The 20,618-nt window shown below is 36.9% G+C and overlaps 1 protein-coding gene across 1 annotated transcript in view; it reads left to right on the top strand.

Moving 5' to 3' along the window:
* Window positions 1–20,618, top strand: part of CCSER1 (coiled-coil serine rich protein 1) — a 657,717-nt gene that overhangs the window by 254,303 nt on the left and 382,796 nt on the right. The window contains exon 6 of the mRNA XM_027706580.1: window positions 8,726–8,936. Within this exon, the coding sequence (XP_027562381.1) occupies window positions 8,726–8,936 (211 nt within the window). The remainder of the gene's footprint in view (window positions 1–8,725; window positions 8,937–20,618) is intronic.

Genomic DNA, 20,618 nt, shown 5'->3' with positions numbered 1-20,618 from the left:
ATTCATTAGCACTGGTGCTGGATTTCTCATGTTGTTTTGTTTCTTTTGGGTAGATCAGGCTTCCATAATGTTCCCTAAAAACCTTAGAGAAGAATACAATATAAGCGTTAAAAAAACCCCTCTGGTAGATTGCTGTCTTTTAGTAATGGATATATAGTTACTACATGTTCTGGATTTCTTCATAAATTATGTCTCTAAATCCATTGCATGCTTTCATTTATTGGGCATAAAAGAGGATTTAACACAAAAGCTCTTTTAATGTTAACATTAGGTTCCAACTATTTTATGTGATAATGAAATAGGATGGGTTTTAAAGTTGCAGTTTCCTCCTGACATAATAATCAAATTTGCTACGTAAAATAGCTGGATATATCCTCTGAATTTAGATGCAATTGTTCAATAGCTTCTTATTAGGCACAGAAAATGCTTTTTTTCTTTTTCCCCCCCATTTAAAATGTACCTAATTTTGAGCAGAAGTTTGAAAAGCCTTGATAGCAAAAAATACTGACCTGTAGTAGGAAATATTTGACAATTTGTTTTTAATTAATGGAACCTACCTAGTTTGGTAACTGAATGAAAGGAGTGTGCTTTCATTTGTGCTTTTTGGAAGACGATTGTCATATCCAATATTGTGGTGGGGAAAAAAAGTGGTTTTCCCCCTGGAGTTAAAAAAACTGGTAACCCCTGAGGGGGTGGTGACTCTTGATCTTGACCCAATCAGCGCCCCTGCAAAATTTAAACATATCACACCAGACCAGAAAAGAAGGATGATGAGGTAGTTGGAGGAGAAGTGACCATGTTGTGAAGCCACAAGGAGCTGAGGGGCCAGGAGCCCCGCTGGGGGGAAGGCCCCCCAGCCCCTGGCTGGGGCTGTAGAGACTCGGAAACAGTGTTAAACTGGACCGAGTTCTGTGGCTAAAGAGCTGGGGGAGTCTTTCTCCACTGTGAGTGGGCAGCAGGAGCGGCGGCAGAAACAGCAGTGAACGGAGAACTGTGGCAGAAAGCCAAGAAGATAAGAAACAAGCAGCAAAGACAGCATGCAGCTAAGCTGAGAGACACAGAGCTATCTGACAGAGAGAGAGAGGACTAAGCTCAACAAAGACAGTTTTGGGGTAAGAATTGAATCAAATCCCCCAAAACCCCTTTGTGACCCCTCCTAGGAGGAGGGGGTGGATTCCTACTTCAGGGGAGTCTTGGAATGCAGCAGCACCAGAGAGAGGAGCTAAGAACTCGGAGATGTCCTGGAAGCTGGACTGGGATGGCCGGACAGAATGCGGGGGAAGTGGCCTTGCCCCCGCTGCTGCTGCCACACTGGCAGTTTCGAGACAGAGCAAAGGAACTCTGATAGGATGTTTAGGGCAAGGACTGAACTGAAGGCTACCTTAAACATTCTGACTCAGGGGGAGCTTAAATCCCCTGAGGAAGGGACTTTCACGAAGATGCCCCTGCCCTTCATGATATGACGTGGTGAGGCAAGCCTTTGTCCCAGCTATCGCAGTCCATGGGAGAGAGAGACCTTCAATTGAAACCAAAGGGCCAAGAGGGGTGAGAGGAGACCCCCTTGTGTGTAATGGAGAGAGATCCAGCTACAATAACTCCAACTATGACTGCTGCATTGAAGAAGAGAGACGCTGCTGCCCTGAAAGTGGAAAGGATCTTTCCTTCTTCCCTTCTGGACTTTTATTGGAGGGAGAAGAGATTTGATCCAATGTAAATATTGCTTTATCATAGGAGAGATAGTTAGGATTGTGTATATAATGTATTATAATATTTATTTGTGTAATTATTGTAATATAATTCCTTTCCCCCCATATTGAGTCTTGTGTTGTGTCTGGAAAACCGCTCTCACAATGGGGTGAGTGGTGGGAGGGGGGCTTGGACTCGGAAATTGGATTTTTGGGGGTCTCAAACCACAACAAATATCCATTGTGATTTTCCATCTTTTTTAAACTTTTTTTTAACCTTGTAAAAACTTGAAAGTTTTATGCTCTATTTTCACATTTTCTAAAGGCAAGACTCAAGCGTTTAGATCAAAGAGCAAAGGTGAAGAGAAATGTTGCTTTGATCCAGAAGGTGACAGTGGAAAAACGGGTTTATATTTCTCCTTTTCCCTGATACTGTGAAGTTTTCTGGGCACACTTCAGTGGCTGTCATTAATGGATTAGTTTTTGTGGTTCTAGTCCCAGGTCAGCTGAGTCGGTCACTTCCGTGGATTGCACTTGGAGTGAGATTTGTAGAGAACACGAAGTGCCTTTAGCTTTAATCTTTACTGAGGCAGTGTCCCGTCAGAAGTAGTTGTGTTTACAACCACTGCAGTGACTGGGGATGGATTTATCTTTTGTCCAAATAAAAGAATCACAGAATGGTTTGGGTTGGAAGGGTCCTTAAAGACCGTCTAGTTCCAACTCCCCTGCAATGGACAGGGATGGGTATGCTTCTTTTGTTTGTATCCCAGCCAGAGATGTAATGTGAATTACTGCTTGCTTGTGTGCATAATTAAGCTAAAATTTATATTTTGTATACTAAATTTACCATAGTTTCAAGAATGATCCTCTGCTGGTTTTTGTTTGCGGAAGGGGGGCAAGGAGGAGTAATAAAATTTTTAAATACTCAAAGTATCAAAGTCTCAGTGCCAAGCCATCCTCATTTACTTTTCCTGGTTTGTCTGTAATGCTTTATTTACTACTGCACTGTTAGTACTTGAAAGCAAAAAAGTGCCACTGGTCTTTCCCAAGGAGCTATTTTTTGAACATTATCTGATTACTATATGGTGTTTGAATTATCTTACTTTAGCACATTTAAATTTTCCTAATAGATTCCAAGAGGAAGAAAAGCACTGAAATCTGAAGTGCTGTGCTTATTGCATGCTAGATCAGGGGATATAAACAGAGCGCTTGACTCTTGTGGAATTTAGAGAAAGAAATGCTCGACATGCCCATATCAGCTGTACTTTACCTGCAGCTGAAAGATGGAGAGATTTATTTTTTTTTTATTCTTTAATTTGATGCCATAGTTCATGATCACCAGATTCTAGCCCAAAGGAGACTGTGGTATAAACCTGAGAGAGAAAAGTAGTTGTACTGGAAGAGGCTGCTAGTCGCTCAACTTACAGCAGCACTAGCCATTAGAGTTTGTGTGTACACTCCTGTGTGGTTGGAGAGTTTCATAGTGACAGATACTGAACACTGTTTTTATAAAAGGCTGACCTTGAAAAATCATAACATCAGAGTACCAGTAAATGATACCTAGTTCTAAAAGCTGTAAAATGTCAAACAAAGTGTACCTTATGACACAGTGATGTTTAATATTCTGAGATGTTATCCCTATAGCTTCTGAAGCATTCTCTGTTAGAACAGAAGTAACGCAGAGAAGTTGTGTGAGACAGAGGTATAAATTTTGATGCCAAAAAATGCTAATATGGGTAATTAGCCAACTGTTTTTGTTTTGGTTACCTTTTTATCTTCTCAGTATTGCAAAGGCTGCATTTTCAGACCTGAGTGAGGAGTTTGCCAATTTTTATCCTCCTTGACTAGATCTTCAGAACATTTAGGCACCCAGCAGTGCATTATTTTATGTGCCCATTGGAATATTTAGGAACATCCTTTTAAAAATCTGTGCCTCAGTTCTGCTAAATATGGTGAGAGACCTTTCTTTTTTTTTCCAAAAATGTGTCCATATATTTCAGTTCTAAACTGTTTAGGATAGAACATGTCTCCATACTAGATGAGATTAGTAAAATATCACTCAGGGATTAAGATTCAATCTTGGATGATAGTAGGGTTTGACAGGTAATGTTCATAATTTTAAGAGAGCCACAGAGTGCTTTGAATTGAATTTTGGAAGACTTTGACGTTGACAGATTTTTCTCTAAAAATCAAAAGTAGTTGCTCTGATGTACCTTACATGATCCAACTGAGGGACCTCTATGTAAATAAGAATTAGTGATTTTTCTAAAGGAGGAAAAATCTATTTATTGTTGGTGAGAAAAAAGAAAATTCTGGATGGGAGGAAGAAGTGTGAATTGAAGGCTCTCTAGATTTGTATGAGAAAGGATTTCAGGATATAACCTCTGTATGGAACTAAAAACATTCTTCTAATGTAAAAGGTCGTATGTTTCTGATGGGCCAAGTTATGGACAAATAAGAACTTTTAGTTTTTCTGAAACATTTATGAAGATCAATTTTATGTGTTTATATATGAGTGTGTGTATGACTTCTAGAACATATATAAATATGTGTAAATATATATATGTATAAAAATACATGTATATATATACACATGATATATTTATTTACGAATATAAACATATAAAGTTGCACACTCAAACACTGGAAATAAGTGGGTTAAGGCTTTATCTAAGATCCTGCTTTAGAAGATAAGCCCTCAGGGAAGAAAGAAGGTATGTTCCGCTCTCCCCATAGAGTCTGGGGTCTTTTGCTCTGCTTGCAGAGCCTTTCTGATGCCAACAGCGTTACATGGGTTCTCTTCTGTTAAGCTGGTATCAAGAAAAGCAGACTCAGGGGAACCAATTGTATTAGTTTAGGCTAATTCTTCTATAGCAACATCTTGAGCACTGCTGATGAAAACTAAGAAGATTAAAGTCCACATAATCTGGGGATCTTTATGTAAGTGAAGTTCAAATTACCATAAGCTCTTCAAATCATTGATCTGAGGATCAGTAAGAAAGAAGAATAACTTAAACGAGCTCAAGTTGCAAATCCTTATCTTTGGGTCCTCTTTCTTTTCTTTTTCTTTCTCTTTTTTATTCTTTTTTTCCCTTTTCTTTTCTTTTTAGTGGAATGTTTTAAAAATTCTTTGACATAGCATTGGTTTTGTTCTACCTTCTTTGTGGGAAGAAGCTTTCAAAAGACCCGCATAACTGTGTCTCTTTCTCAGTAAACATGCAGTTGCATTAGATTTATAGAGACTGTTAAAATGCTAAAAGTCACTGATTGATTATTTTAATGCTATCATACTGTTTCAATAAAGACTGCTTTTGAAATAGAAATCTGTCTTAATGGCACTACTAATTTACTAAATGTGGGTATTGTAGCTTCTGGATTTTTTATCAATTAGAAATGAGAGTGACCAGTGACAGGTCCCGAGGGAATGGCCTGAAGCCATTTCAGGTGAGGTTTAGGTTGAATATTAGAAAAAGATTCTTCATCCAGAGGGTGGCTGGGCACCGGAACAGACTCCCCAGGGAAATGGTCACAGCACCAAGCCTGACACAGTTTGGACAATACTCTTAGGCCTATGGTGTGACTCTTGGGGATGGTCCTGTGCAGGGCCAGGAGTTGGACTCGATGATCCTTGTGGATCCCTTCCAACTCAGCATATTCTATGATAGCCATGCTTAGAGATTTGAGGTGGCATCTACATAGAATGGTACTTTAGTGCACATCGGCACCACTGACATCCTCCAGAATGGAGTGGTTCCATCCAGTTTTCCTGTAGTGACGACCAAACCATGCCAGGGAATCACTTGAAAGAGTGAGGGCTGGCTCAAACAATTTCAGAAGTGTTTTGAAACTGACTGACTTTCTGTACCCAGGAATGTTTTCAGGTGTGGTTTTATTAAAGTGGGAACATAGCATAAAATTTAGAGCTCAGACAGAAGCCACATATTTAGAAGTGATCAAATTGCTTTTCTGAAATATTGTACATTGACAATATTATGGAATTAAAGGAAATACATTTTCTTTAAAGGAAATACGTTGTCTTTAGTCATTAAAATAGGACTTTTGAGGCTTTTTATCAACAGTTTGTCACAGATAACATTTCCCTCTGAAATGTTTTTATTACAATAAATGTACATTTGGAAGTTAGAGGGCGCTGGCCCATCTGTAAGGAGATCCTGCACTACCAGTTGAAGAACCAGCTCCTTCTCCAACTTCAGAGGTTAAGAGGTGTTTTACTAATAAAGTAAAACTTCTAATTTACTAAGAACTTCTTTTCCCCCCGCTAAATCTCTACTGCTTCATTGAGATGAATTGCAGTGGATTACTGTAATAATCCTGTAACAGACCACCTGGACATTGTTAATAATGAACTTAATGAAAGATCAGTTCTGAAATGTATTTAAAAGGAGCTTTTTTCTGCAGCAAGTAGAATGAGTTGTATCAGATAGTGAAGAGGTTTTCTGTCACAAATCAGTTAAAGTACCTCTGGACTGTCAGAAAAGATTACATTATCTGAATACTCATTGTATACCAACTCTTGAGTCACTGTTTTTCAGTAGCAACTGAGTTAGATTTTAAACTCTTACGACTGTGAGTGGTAATATGTTATTATGGTGCTTTTCATTCTTTAGTACAAGATTCTGTATTTGAAAAGATAGTAAATACATGTGTTGAGTGGTGTGATGTCAACATAAAGCTCACCAAAATAATTGAAGATATTTTTTTATTTGAAATTCAGAATTGCTGTATTTCCAGTACATCTATAGCTTATACATAAACACTTTATCTCTTCCATATAAGAGAGGAGGATAGTTTTCCAAGAGTACTGCTTATGTCCTTGTTGCTAGGGAGCATGGTATGGCTGGTGATACCAGGTTCTTCTTCCTGATCATGTGCAGTAAAAGACTATTTCTGGTGGGCAATAGGTCTGAAATTGGTCCTTTCTCAGTGCCAGGATGTTACCCTTTTAGGATGCCTGTAGAGGTTATGAAAAAGCAGTGGCTTAATATCCTTCAATCAAAAGCAACTTTACCATGTACCTCACATTATTGTTTTAAAGGATGCAAAATATTCCACTCAAAGTTGTTTCAGTGCATTTAAAAATTATAACAGACTAATTTTGTTTTTTTAGGAGAGTCTTGAAAAGCCTGGATTAAAAAAAATTTTAGTTCCATTGGCCAGCATGAGTATCTGTCCATTTATGTGGTACATTGCATGATATAACGTGTTCTCATTACTGCGTATTACATAGCTTGCAAAATATGAAAATGAACCATCCTTAAAAGATAGTTCTAGTATTCTAATTTCCAATTTTTTTTTGTATGACATTGAGAGTTGCTTAAAAAATCACATTAATCCATTTTTGTATGTGGATCCTATAAAAACAAAGCTAACTAAGAAAATTTAATGTGAAAAATATTCTTTGTCCTTCTAAATTATGGCAGAATCAGTTTTGTGTTGCATGAAAATTCAAATGGAACAGAAAATTGGAACAATCCATTAAATGAATAAAAATTGTCATTTTCTTCACCGCTTATGCTAACATCTTTAATTGTACTGAATTAATTTATATGAACATGGGTGTCATGCATTGCTGTTACCACACTTTATAATTCAGTAGTAATTATATACTACTGTTGCACGGTGAGGCCACATTCTCAGATGTATTCTCCATTCAGATTTGTCCTTTTTCCCCTGCTGGTCAGAGAGCCAAATAGGTGCAGCATTGAAGTTGTGAATGCTTTCATGCCAGAAAAATCCTTACTGTTTTTATTTGCATTCTCTTCCACCAAAATGTCAAGCAACCTCTGTTTTTCTACTATTAAGCTTTGGGCTGATTGTGGCTGATAGAATCTCTGACCTCTAGATCATAGAGTCACACAGGTGGGAGGGAACTTATGCAAGTCTCTCTGTCAAGGTCTTTCTAAAATCAGTTCCAAATAGAGCAGGTTACTCAGGGGCTTGTCCCAGCATAGTGTGAATATTTCCAAGGGTGGTTGTCCAATAGCATCTCTGAGCCTCTGTTCCTTTGTTTGACCATCCTCATGGTAAAAGATAAGTCAGTAAACAAATAAAGTTCTTATATCTAGTCACAATTTCCTGTATTCTGTCTTCTGTCTGTTGCCTTTCATACTATTACTGTGCATCCCTAAGGATAGCCTGGCTCCATAATTTTTGAACCCTCCTAGTGGAAACGCTGCTCTGGTCAGCAATGAGATTCACTTCTCCTTTTTGGAAGAGTGAGCAAAGCTGGCTCTCTTAGCCTTTCCTCATTTATTGTGCGCTCCAACCCCCCTCACCGTCTTGTTGGTGTTTGCTGCACTTTCCTCATCATGGGAAAGTTTTGTACATAACTTGCTCTGATATTAAAGGAAGGGGGGAGTATGTATGCAGCAAAATAATGGTCTTTCATTACCTCCAAAGGCCATCAAAATATTTCTGAATCTTTCTGTGCCTTTAATGGATTCTCAACCACAACTTAATGTTTTATTTCATGTTCTGCTTATATAGCTTTGGTACTAACTGAACTTCAGAGTGGGTACAGATTAGTTAAATTTCAAATTCCATTTTATACAATAGCAGGTTCATCTTAAGTCATGTGGCCAGCCCAGAAGGGAGGGGTTTTTTTGCAGTTTTCTTTTCTTTTTGAGTTCTAAGTCAAAGCATATGGAAGAATGTGATTTGATTTAGGTTTTGAAAGTGCATGACAGATTCATTTTTTCACGAAGCTGAACTGAAATAAAATAGGCCTGTAGCAGTTTTGCCCATAGGATATTTTGTTTTAAGAAAATGACTTTCTTTTGAAGGGCATGAGATAGAGCATGGTTTCAATTCCTGTAGAATACGGTACATTTATAAATGTGTATTTTATTGCTAACACCATATGGCTATATGTATTTTATAAAGGCCATTCACGCTAGCAGGCTCGAAAAGTGAATGTGTTATGCATCTTTAAACTCAAAGGAACTAACCTCCCCAAATTATTAAGTTAGTTTTTTTCTTTTTCATATTTTAGTATTGATCTTTCTGTTTTCTCTTGTAAGGAATCTATCTCTGAAGCTGTCAAAGGAGGTAGACCAAGCAGAAGCCAGGTATCCTCGTGTTAGCCAGCTGGCTGGCAGCCCATCCGTGGAGTGGCCTTTTACTGGTCTAGAAGAAGGTGGAGGCATTGAATCTTTACCCTTCAGACTGATGCTGCAAGACTGCACAGCTGTAAAGACATTGCTTCTGAAAATGAAGAGGGTTCTTCAAGAGGTAATCACCCACTTATTTGTTAGATTAATATCTTTCAGCATTAATGAGCTAAGCAGCAGAAAAGGGTCAGTAAAGTTTATAACTTTATACCTTTTAATATGTTTTGAATATATGGAATTGATGCAGAAGTATAAATAGTCGTGCCTCAACATGGTGCAGGTCAGAAAGTTTATACTATAACAGAATTTAATTGATACTGCCATCTTGGCTTCCAAAGTGTAAAGCTTCTCTTGAGCTGCAAAAAGAAGGCAGGAGAGACCAACTGCTTTAGATCAAAATATGTTGTATGGTTTTCTTCCAGTATTTTAGGGCTTTTCAGTTTTCTTACTGCATTTATTAACCATTACGAATTCACATGTAATTTATTTAGGGGAGAGATGTTAAGAAAAAAAAAATCTCTTAACTAACAATACTATAATTTTACCAGCTTGAGTTTGTAGATGATTTTGTAGGCCGTTCCTAACAGTTGCAAGAGTCCCATCTTGTCCTGTCCTGTTGGTTTCTCCTGCTTCCCCTATGGACTGCTGGTGTCGCTTTAAAATTTTTATTTTGTATCTGTTTCCCTTTAGAAATTTAGGGAAATCAAATTATTATTGTGTTGGATTTTTTTTTTTTTTGGTACTTTCCAGCTGTGGAGCCTTGACTCAGGGTGTATTACAAACTTTTATCTTCATGTTTGTGAATTGCAGTGTGTGTTATCTTTGAGATCTACAAGAAAGATAATTTTTTTGGTTTGTTTTTTATCTATATAGTTCATAGAATTACAGAATAATTTAGGTTCAGAGGGCTCTCGGGAGGTCCCCCACCTCTACTTAAAACAAGGCCAGCTCAGAACAGGTTACTCAGGTTCTTGCCCACTTAAACTTTTGGTACTTTAAATGGCGTTTGCATATTGTCTCTGGGTAAGAATTCCAATATTTGACTACATCATTGTATTTTTGTTCCCTACGATGTGAATAGAATTTCTCTTGTAGCAGTCAGCTTCGTCATACAATAAAGACCAAATATAAGTTAGGGTTTTTTTACTGCTCACTTCTTGGTCATCTGTATATAAATTCAACCAACTGCTGCTCTGTCTGAAAAGGTTTGTCAACCTTTTGTTTGATAAACTATGTTTATCATGTAGCCATGATACTTTTCAATCACTCCTCCTAAATCACGTTTTTGCTGGATGGCAAGCCTCTTTCCAGTTTCCTTTGATTCTCTAGAAGCTTCATGTATGCTATTGCGATTCTTAATGCACTCCTGTTTTGCTGAATCCAGAATTGAAGTCATTAGTTCTCCATCAGTTCCTTCTTATATAATGTCAGAATATAGAGTGAATTTAAAGGATTTATAACCTCATTTTATCTGGAAAGAAATAATAAGAATTATGATACTACATGCCATAGCCGTTGTAACATTCAGGTGGTAACATTGGCAGCGTTCGCTGTTGCTTCTAGTGTGAATAATTCTATTACACTCAGAAAAGTTCTTCCTTACCCTGATGGTAAGCGTAAGAATTTTAGTTTTAACTTACCAGGTTCGATTAAGCTTGTCTGAGAATCTCCTGTTATTTTCTATATGGAAATATGTAGTACCTTATACTACTGCATTTTTAAGAAAATTCAACAGCTGATCTGCACAAAAGAAACACAAGGTACTTCATGCAACTCGCTGGAATTTCATTTCCGCTTATTAATATCTCCTTATGTAACTCATGGATTTTAGTTTATCATCTTAATCATTCAGTCTTTTGCTTACATGTTCCTTTGTGTCATATAATTTCCATCTCCCCATCTGACTGTTACAAAGTGTGTCTCTGTTCTTTGCTTTTCTTTTTTGTCTTGCTTTATGAAATGAAAATTTTTTTTCTAATTCCATATTAAATGTACTGGAATTTAGCTCCCTGTTTATTAGCACCTTTGAGATCTAATATCTTGATAGAATTACACATTTTCTTAGCTACGTACTAGAAAAACTTCTTACTTGGCCAGAATGAAATCACCAATCTGATGATTATTGAAAACTTCTGTTACCTTGAGTTGTTATTTCTATTTTAGTTTTCAGTGAATGGCTTGTGTAATATCAGTGATAGAAAAGTTATGAAGAATGCTGTAAAATGGTATGGGAGTGTACTTCTTAGTATCCCCACATGAGAAATAGCTCTTTGTTATGTAGTGCAATATTTCAGTTCTACTGATATAAATACATGTGCTAATTTTTGAAACAAATAATTACTTTTCAAGGTTTGCACAGTTTTCATAGTTAACAAACCCATCCACTGCACAGTTTTCATAGTTAACAAACCCATCCACTACACAGTAGGTGTTTTTAAGAATTAGTAAGAATTAAGCCAAACCCAGAATATGATTCAGAAGACCATGAGTAACTAGTTTGAACAACCAAAGAAAAGATGACCTTGAAATATATTAGAAATTTATATTGAAATGACACAACTTTATTATTTTCGGAAATACAGACATTTATGCATTTATGTCACTTTTAAATTATTAGTGAAAGATTACAGGAAAATATAATCCCATCAAATTGAAATATTATATTGAAGAATCTGATAAATAAGTCATCTGAGCATATTTAGCAGACAGTTTCCATGGAGAAGATACCCTACTTCCATTGCAACTAGATGTAATTTCTTCATCCAAAAATCACTTTTGCCCCAACCAGTGTTATAAATCAAACTCACAACAGTACAGAACAAAAGACACAAAAGAAAAATTCTTTCCTTACCATGGAGCGCTCAAATATTTTTAGATGTAGTAAAACAGTCTCTCGGAGGCTTATATGGTATAGAAGTGATATATTTTATTTTAAAGTATAAATTAAGATTATTTATAAAAATAATAATATGTCATGTTTTCATTCACTTAAAAAATATACAAAGCATACAAACTTCATGGGGAAAATTACACGGGTTACCAGAAAAAAAGCTGCAGTATTTCTGTTTTATAGCTGATATTACCTATAGAAGAAGGAATTACAGTAGTGTACACCTCTTTGTTGAAAAATAACATGCTAATTGAGTTAAAATATTAGTCCTATTATTTAATAAAAACCTTCTTCTTAAGCACTGAACACTGCTTCTAAGGAATAATTTAATTATGATCTGCCAAAATGTAATACTAGCTAGTAAAATATGCTTTTTTTGTTGCAGTTGCTTGTAATTGAAGAATCTAAATGGAAAAACGGCATGCAATGTATGCTGTACTGTGCTGCAGATTTATAAAGCAGTGAGTTAGCTTGTTATTAGTCTTATCTTGAAAATGGAAATTGAAGACATGGCAGTAACTTGCAAGATTGAGAACGTTATTTAGTAAAAGGCTAATGAATGATCGTTCAATTAAGAGAATTAATTACCTTTTCAGTTTCAGTGAAAAAGCCTTGAAAATGTCTAGTAATAATTCTTTATAGTTTTGGCTGTGCCAGTCTCATAAGGGAGATTGTCCCCCAGTGTTTTGAAAACCTCGTTGAACAAAGCTGAAGATAGTCTGAAGGACCCTGGCAAGTGAGGAAACTAGGCAATGCACCAAGCGGTCCAGAAAATATCTCTGAATACCTTCAGCAGCTCTTTCTCATGGCAGTTCCATTTCTAACAGACAGATCTGCAATAATGACATAACGAAGGCTTGTGGGCTCCACCATTTTCATGAAAAAGTATTACCAGAGATTAGCATCATTGGCAGCTTGATAAAAGCCACTTCAGCCTAGAAGACAATACAAGCTATCGTGTAGCCTGCCTGTGATTTACAAGTAGTTCTTGGTCTCCCTTTTCTCTCCAACTCTCTGATGTTTATTGAGCTGTTTGGTTTTTGATTTGGAATTTTTTTCCCCCCTCAAAGTCTAATCAGTGTTGACCTTTTTGTCAGTGATGACTCCTCTCATTTAAAAGAAAAAAGAGAAACAAATAGGGAGTTGGATGGATGACATTGGTAGGTTTGCCAACTCCTAAGAAATGAATTCTCTACTTTCTGACTTCAGACAGGCCTTTCTGCTCTGAACTGCTCTTTAACTTAATCTCTGCCACTTTTTCTCCCCAGTATGCTGTTCCATACTTTGGACTTGTTTCTGCAGGTCATATTTTCCCTATATTCTTTATGAAATATATGGTTTATCAGCTATGTAATTCTACTTTTGGATGTTTTTATGGGGCTGTCAGAAGTGACCTTGCTGGTTGCTAATCTAGAAAATTAAGATATGTTGTCTATATGTTTGTGTAATTTGGAATATAAATTATTCAGTGCATGCCCATGCCTTTTTTGGAGCTCTGCAAAACAGCATGCAGGCTGTAGAGCTTTAGCTAATTCCTACAATAAGCGATAGAAATAAGTCACTTTGGACATACATTGCATACTGTGTTTTACTAATTAATCATTTATTTTACTGAGGGAAATCGCAGCTGTCTGTGGCTGTCATTAAAACTTAATGGGTCCAATACAGTGTCTTTAGATTACACTTGAAAAAAAGAAAAAAGAGAAATGTGGAAAATGAGGTTAAAATTGCTGTGAGTCTGGCCCTGAGAGCTGTCTGAGATTAGGGGGGCAGAGTGAGACCACTCAGTCTGCAATTAGTCTGTCAGATATCACTGGCTACATTACTTCTCCCCGTGCATCTTTCACCTCATCAGTAAAATAAGCATAATTATAGAGTCTTCTTTTATGCTGCACTTGCAATCTACTAATGGAAAGTACTAAGAGAAAGCTAAGTGTTGCTTCCAATGTTTTGTAGTCTGATTGCTAAGCAATATAGAATAGGCCTTAAACTATGGTTTTTAAAGACATGAAAGCATTTCCTGCAGTCCACTATGAAATGTATTGTGTTTGCTAATATTGTGCTAGCCACTCTAGGAACCAATTGCAAGTTTAATACACTGTAAAAGACTGCAGGTTTTCTTCCTTTAAGTAACTTTGTAATTAACCACTGTAGCATTGCTGATTTATTCAACAACTCTGCATTTAACGCAGTCCCTTTTATCAAGTAATTCATGCTGGAAATTGGTAATTCCTTCATTTCATGGTGTGTTGACACTGCATATACCCATAAATTTAAATAACTAATAATAAAAATGTACTAGATTTAGTAATAGGATTTAAATTTATCGCATTAAATTGCTTTTTCACTTGAAAATATACATTGGCATACCTATGCCCAGCTACTTGCAAAGACAGAGGACAAACCCCCCATTTTCACACTTTGTGTGTATTTTCTAGGAGTATATCTCAGGGTAATGGAGAATAGTGGGAGCTGGTGGATATAATCCAGTATTCACTTTTGCAGTGAAGATGTTTTACTCTAAGATTATTCATTTTAAGGTATTTGATAGCAACAAACAAACTCAGTGTTCGTTGCGTTGTTAGATGTCCTCAAGTTACATGAAAACTTTCCCTTCGCCCCCCTCCCAACCATAATTTTTAGGCACACTTCATAGGGCAAACACCAGCTCAAACGTCATTATGTGTGCTGAACTTAGCATACTCTGAAACAGGTTGTATGCTGTAATTAAAGTCCTATTTCTTAGGTTTCTTAGCTGAATATGCCTCAGAAATCATTGACCAGCACCCCCAGGTCCCTTTCTGCTGAGCAGCTTTCCAGCTGCTCTTGCACGCTCCTATAGTGCTGTATGGGGTTGTTGTGCAGGACCTGGCACTTGGCCATGTTGATCCTCAAACAGTTCTCAGCCCATCAATCCAAATCCAGCCTGTCCAGATGCCTCTGCAGATCCCTCTGCAGATCTTACCCTCCAGCAAATCCAGACTCCCACCCAACTCTACGCTGATAGGCCCGTAGTTTCTTGGAGCCTCCTTCCACCCCTTCCACGTTATGGGCATAACGTTTGCTAACCTCCATTCAACTGGGACCTCCCTGATGAGCCAAGACACCTGGTAAATGACTGAAAATGCCTCTGTGAACTGCTCCACTGGCTCCCTCAGTACTCTTGGTTGGATCCCATCTGGCCCCATAGACTGGTGTAAGTGGTGTAGCAGCTTGCTGGCCATTTCCCCTTGGATTATGGGGGTTTCCTGTCCCTGTCTTCCAGCTCTAGGGTCTGGGTTGCCCCTGAGGACAACTGATCTTACTATTAAAGGCTTTAAAGAATGAGGCAAAGAAGGCATTAAGTTCCTCATCCTTTGTCACTTTGTTTCCCCTCACACCTGGTAAAGGATGGAGAGTCTCCCTAGCCCTCCTTTTGTTGTTAATGTATTTATAGAAACTTTTTTTTTTTGTCTTTTACAGCAGTAGCCAGATTAAGTTCTAGCCAGGCTTTGGCCCTTCTAGTTTTTTTCATGTATAACCTTATGAAATGTTTTAAGTCCTCCTGAGTTTCCTGCCCCTCCTTACAAAGGTCTCAAACTCTTTTTTTCTTAAGTTGCAGCCAAAGTTTTCTACTCAGCCAGGCTGGTCTTCTTCCCTGTCTTTTGGTACGTGGGGATGGCCTGTTCCTGTGCCACTAAGATTTCTTTGTTGAAGAATATCCAGCCTTCCTGGACTCCTTTTCTCTTAAGGATTCCCTCAAGGATCTTTGTATTTTACAAGAGATGCTCCTGAAAGTGTGTTAATTTGCTCTCCTGACACCCTGTGAGTAATTCAGAGTGTGAGATTACAGGCTGGGATGGGCACACAACTTTTGGCTCCTGCGAAGTCACACTAATCTTGGCTCAACAAAAAGATCTTCTGAAATGGTTCAACTCAGTTATCAGTTCATGTCGTTGCCCATGCTCACGATGAAGTTCTTTAGAAGGCCACATTTAAAGTGTTTTTGAGCCCCACTTTGCGATTGTCAGTCTTAAATGAATACTCTTACTTTTAATAATGAAAGTGGAAAATTTCTTTGCTTCATTTATGTTCTGTTTGATCTGCTGTTGACCTAGTGGCTTAATGTTTGTAGATTACATATGTCTGTGTGCTGCAGCCTTAGTGAAACCAAAGTCACCATGAAACATTATTCTCTCCTGCATGGAGGTGGTGGTGATAGATATGTGTCTACTCCATGTATTTGGAAGGCAAGTGATGAGTTCTTTCTTGTTTCTGCTGTGGTTGCCTGAATGAAACATTTTCATAGGGCAGTGCAATGTGCTCCAGGTCAGCACGGATTTGCATAGCATACTGCCCCAGCCTCCTCAACAGCTAGGTCTTAAAAGCACCTTGCAGAGAGGCATTAAAAATAGTAACCCTATTAATATGTAATGTCCCTACATCAGCAGTTCTGTGCAATTGGCTGTGATTAACCTGTGACTGAAGAACATGAAATTGTAAGAGTTACAAAACTGAAACCATTTTGTCATTTAGTACTGCCTTGGTTTTGATCAGTTGCTGCAGGTCAGTCAGCTGAAGCCCACCTGACACCCCTTGGCAATGGAGCTGATCACACCAATTGCATTTTCTGATAAATCTACAAATACCAAGAAGTGCATTACGAAATTATGAGCAAGCAATGGAAGAAATCCAGAATGTCTGCAAAAGGCTGTAGAAGGAATTGATTATACTAAGTTGTTAGAGCTCATAAGTAATTTGAGTTAAATGACAGAGGGTAGATGGAAGAGTTTATGATAAGGAAATGAATAATACTGCCAGATCTAACAATTTTCCCAATAAGTTATCCATTTTCTTAAAGAAAAAAACAGTTGGAAATAGGAGTGGGATGAAGATGAGTGCATGGCACCTAAGCTGCACTATAATTGATTTTCCTGCACATTTACTGGGGTTGTAGATATGAAAGTACCAACTTGTCAAACAATTTTGTAATTTATAAAGAGCACTTCATATGAGGTTTATAGCTGGTGCCATTGCCTTCAAATTGCGGTAAGTTAAAACCAAAAAGAATTGTCCTCATCTATACAGCTTCTCAACTTTTGAAGTTTTACAGTCCTATATACACACCGTATTAAGATTTTTTTCTTCCTCATGATAGGTTTCAGAGTTTTCTTGACACTGAAAAGTGACTGGTTCTATAGATAAAGCAGTAAAACCGATAATATGCAACTGCTGCTGTAAATGGATGTACAAGAATAATAAAATATAGTAGATAAAAGTGTAAGTCTTGTATTCAGGTGGTGGAGTGCCAGCTGGGCATATAGTTACTCATTTCAGTATTTGTGTTCATATATGATTATAAAGATGATTTTCCAGAATTTAAATTTGATCTCTTAGTTATCCCTTAATCATCCAAAATTTCTGAAAAAAGTGCTAGTGTAGTCGCAGGAGAAATTCTCACAGTTCACAGAGTACCTGGATCTTGGCATAGCTCTGTGCTGCAGATTTGTTTAATGCTTTCTCTGCACAGTGCATTCCATTACTTTGTAGCCCAGGTTATCAGAACAGTGCTGATCATTTTTCTAGTGGAAGAAAGATAAGATATGAAAAATGCTGATATAGCATGCTTACAACTGAGCAGCCTGATCTAGCAGAAGATGTCTCTGCTCACTGCAAGGGAGTTGGACTGTTCTATAATTCTGATTTTGACAAAAATGATAGCGCTGGTTTTGTGCAGTCTGGCTCCACTTGAATTCATGAAGATGAAGTAATTTGTTTGAAGGCTTACACGATAAATCCCAGTGACAGAAAAAGAAACATTGTTTTGGAAAAGGATTTAGAAATTGCACATCAGAGACATATTCTACACCTGGTTTTGTAATTTTCCAGAGCAAGGCACATGTATTTTTCATGAATACATAGTGTCTCTAAAGAAATATTGCATATGTCCAACGATCTGTGTTTCTCTCCTTATATATCTTAATATTATAAGTACAACAGTTCTCTGCCTTTGGTCAGAGCCTCAGCTGGGTGTGAAATAGCACAGAATGCTGCTCCCTTCATTTTTCTTTCTCCTTACATTTTCGTGTTAGTGGTGAGTTCCCTTTACAGAGACAGTAATCATCCTTGTGATTAAGAGCTCATGAATGTAAAATGCAAACTTAGCTCATGCCTAGGAATGTATTTTTTTTTAATTGAAATTGAAAACTTTCCTCTGTTTTCCCTCCTGGACTAAATCTAAAATATTGAAAGGTGTCAGGTAAAAACAATAACCTCATTTGCAAGCTTAAAAGGGAGAATTCTTTTTTTTATCAACAGCTCTTGTGTCAAATCTGTATGAAGATAATCTAGATAGGAGCAAATATAGATTCAAAAATAACTGATGTTGCCTCTATAAACTGAACATGTCATAAAGCAGCTAAGCACTTATATTCTAGTGTCTCTATTGGGCAAATCATTGTGGTGGGGTTTTTTTGGGTTTTGTTTTGTTTTTAGATTTTCTTTTGATATGAGGAAAACAACTCTCAGGTCGCAGCAATAAACTGCCACCATGGAAAAAGAGGAGCAAGTTACTGTTACTTGCCAACCCATGCAAAATCTTCTCAAAAAATTGTTCTTCACATTTCATTTAAACTATGTTATGAAATTAGATCAGTGGTGAAATAAATGCTTGAATCTCCAGCGTATAGCCATGCCAGTCCTACTAATCTGTGCAAGACCTCTGCTGCTAATAAATTTCTGGCAATAGCACAGAGAGAGCAAGCAGTGTTTGTGTCAGTCCTTTTGCTATGAAAATGAGCTTTTTTCTCACCAGTCCCCAACCCCATTTTTTTTTTTTCCTCTCTATACTTTGTGAGGCAGCTTTGGATCAGCTGGTGTCTTAAACTTGTACTCCTAGTCTGTCTGATATTTAGTTTCTCATGCACAGTGCTATGGAGCAATGATTGCTTTAAAAAAAAAAAAGTCACGGTACAGATAGAGAGAAACAGTTTAATGTTTTGCCCATTTGGAAGGAAGAACTTTGTATCCTATTTGTATAGGCTACTTTTATATTGAAACAGAGAGTTAGCTTATTTGGGGTACTCAAACTGAACTTTAAAGGTAAAGTTTAAAATAATCCAGGATAAAAATACTGCTAATTATACTGAACTTTGTAAAACCAGGGAACTGTCATAAGTGTATGCTGTCTAGTTCTTTATTTCATTAAAGGTTTCTTTCAAAGCTCATTGAGATGGAGAGCTCTGCCTTTATGTGTGTGAGCTTTGGACTCCCTGTACAAATAAGCAGTGACATCAAAATGGATTTGTACTCATAGTTCCTGTTTGTATGTGGTTGTCATAATTCATATTCTGGTGGACCTGACTGTCTTTTTTCATTGTGATTGTGTATGCGTGTCTGTGGGTAAAATGTGGGTGTATAGCTGTAAATTATTTATATATTTTTACAGTAAACTACTTACAAAGATAAATGTGGCTTTGTGATATGTGCATAACTATACAGTTCTTACAGATATACCTAAAACATGCCTCTGTCTCCTCCTAATCACACTGATGGTTGCCTTGAATTTTCTGCTAAAAACTGAACCCATACCAAAAATTTGTTATATAATCTCAAATGCAAAGTACTTTTAAATATGTGCTTCTTAGACTGTTGTTTAGATACTGGGCTTTCCAAACCTATGTCATTCCATCATTGAACTGTTCTTTCAGAACTGATTTTTCTAATGAACATGAACTTGTAATGTATTTCTTTTGACTTTTGTGATTAAGCTTTTTCTTAGATATATCTATCTTTATTAACATGTCATTATGTTTTGACAATGCAAGCTTCATCAGTATATTTTGTCTGGCAGTTCTGCAGGCCATATTTTACCATATGCTGTAGTTTGCTCATACTGTGCATTTATTTGGCTGTTGGTTTGTTTATATACCCAGATAATTGATTTTTTTTCCCACAACTTCAGCATCTTTTTGTTTATCTCATATTTATGGCATATTTTGCCAGCTTCTTGAGCAATTTATAAGGGTAATTTATTGGCTCAAAATGTAATTGTTTACTATTTATATCCCAGCTTTTACAAAAACGTAATTATATAGTATTATTTGGATAAGTTATTTTCTCATGTTCTAGTCACTTTAGGACTTGCATTATGTGCAACTTAATTGGCTAGGATTAGTAAGAATTAGTATAAAATATAGTATACTAGTATACTAATTTTAGAAGTAGTACAGCATAGTCTTCTTATTATTTTGATACTATGCAGTTTCTTTCCCCCCATGTATCGCCATCTGAATACCACAGAGGCTCTTAGAGAGGCATTTTTAAGTATCTTGACAGTATTTAAATCTTAAAAAAAAAAAGAGTTTTGGTTGAACTTCTGTCCTGTAATATTGTCATTGCATAATGGTGTATTCTCTGTAGTGTTTAAATAAATTATAATCAGTTGATTACTGATTGATCTCTGTTTATAAGTGGTATCCAGAACTGTGGACAGATAGCTGTGTGGTCTTGCAGATCCAACTGGAAACAAATTGAGATTTTAGTAGTTTGATACAGTGTCTTACGGAATATGTTTCCATCAGAGCTGGAAGAGCATGTATATAGTGATAGATTTGAAGCCAGTGCTAACTTGCATTGTTCACATTTGTGAACCAGTTTATAAATAGATATATAGTGAGTCTTCAAGAGCATGTTATTCTTGTGCTGATTTTTTTTTTTTAGATCTGTTTGTGCCATGGTTACAATGTAGAACTTTATTCCATTTTCTGTGGAATACAGATAGAAATGAACCTTTTTTGACATAACTGGGAAATCAAAATACGTGTTCTTCTGGAGCTCTTTCAGTGTGTCAGAATAATCAAACTTTACATGGCTCTAAACTACTTTTTCATTTGGATCTTCTTATTGGGAAATGCAATGTAAGTAGTGATAGCT

Source organism: Neopelma chrysocephalum, unplaced genomic scaffold, assembly GCF_003984885.1.
Source record: "Neopelma chrysocephalum unplaced genomic scaffold, ASM398488v2 Primary Assembly neopelma1_382, whole genome shotgun sequence".
NCBI classification, from domain to species: Eukaryota; Metazoa; Chordata; class Aves; order Passeriformes; family Pipridae; genus Neopelma; species Neopelma chrysocephalum.
Note: the sequence above shows the minus strand (reverse complement) of the source record. Positions and strands in the feature narration are given on the sequence as shown.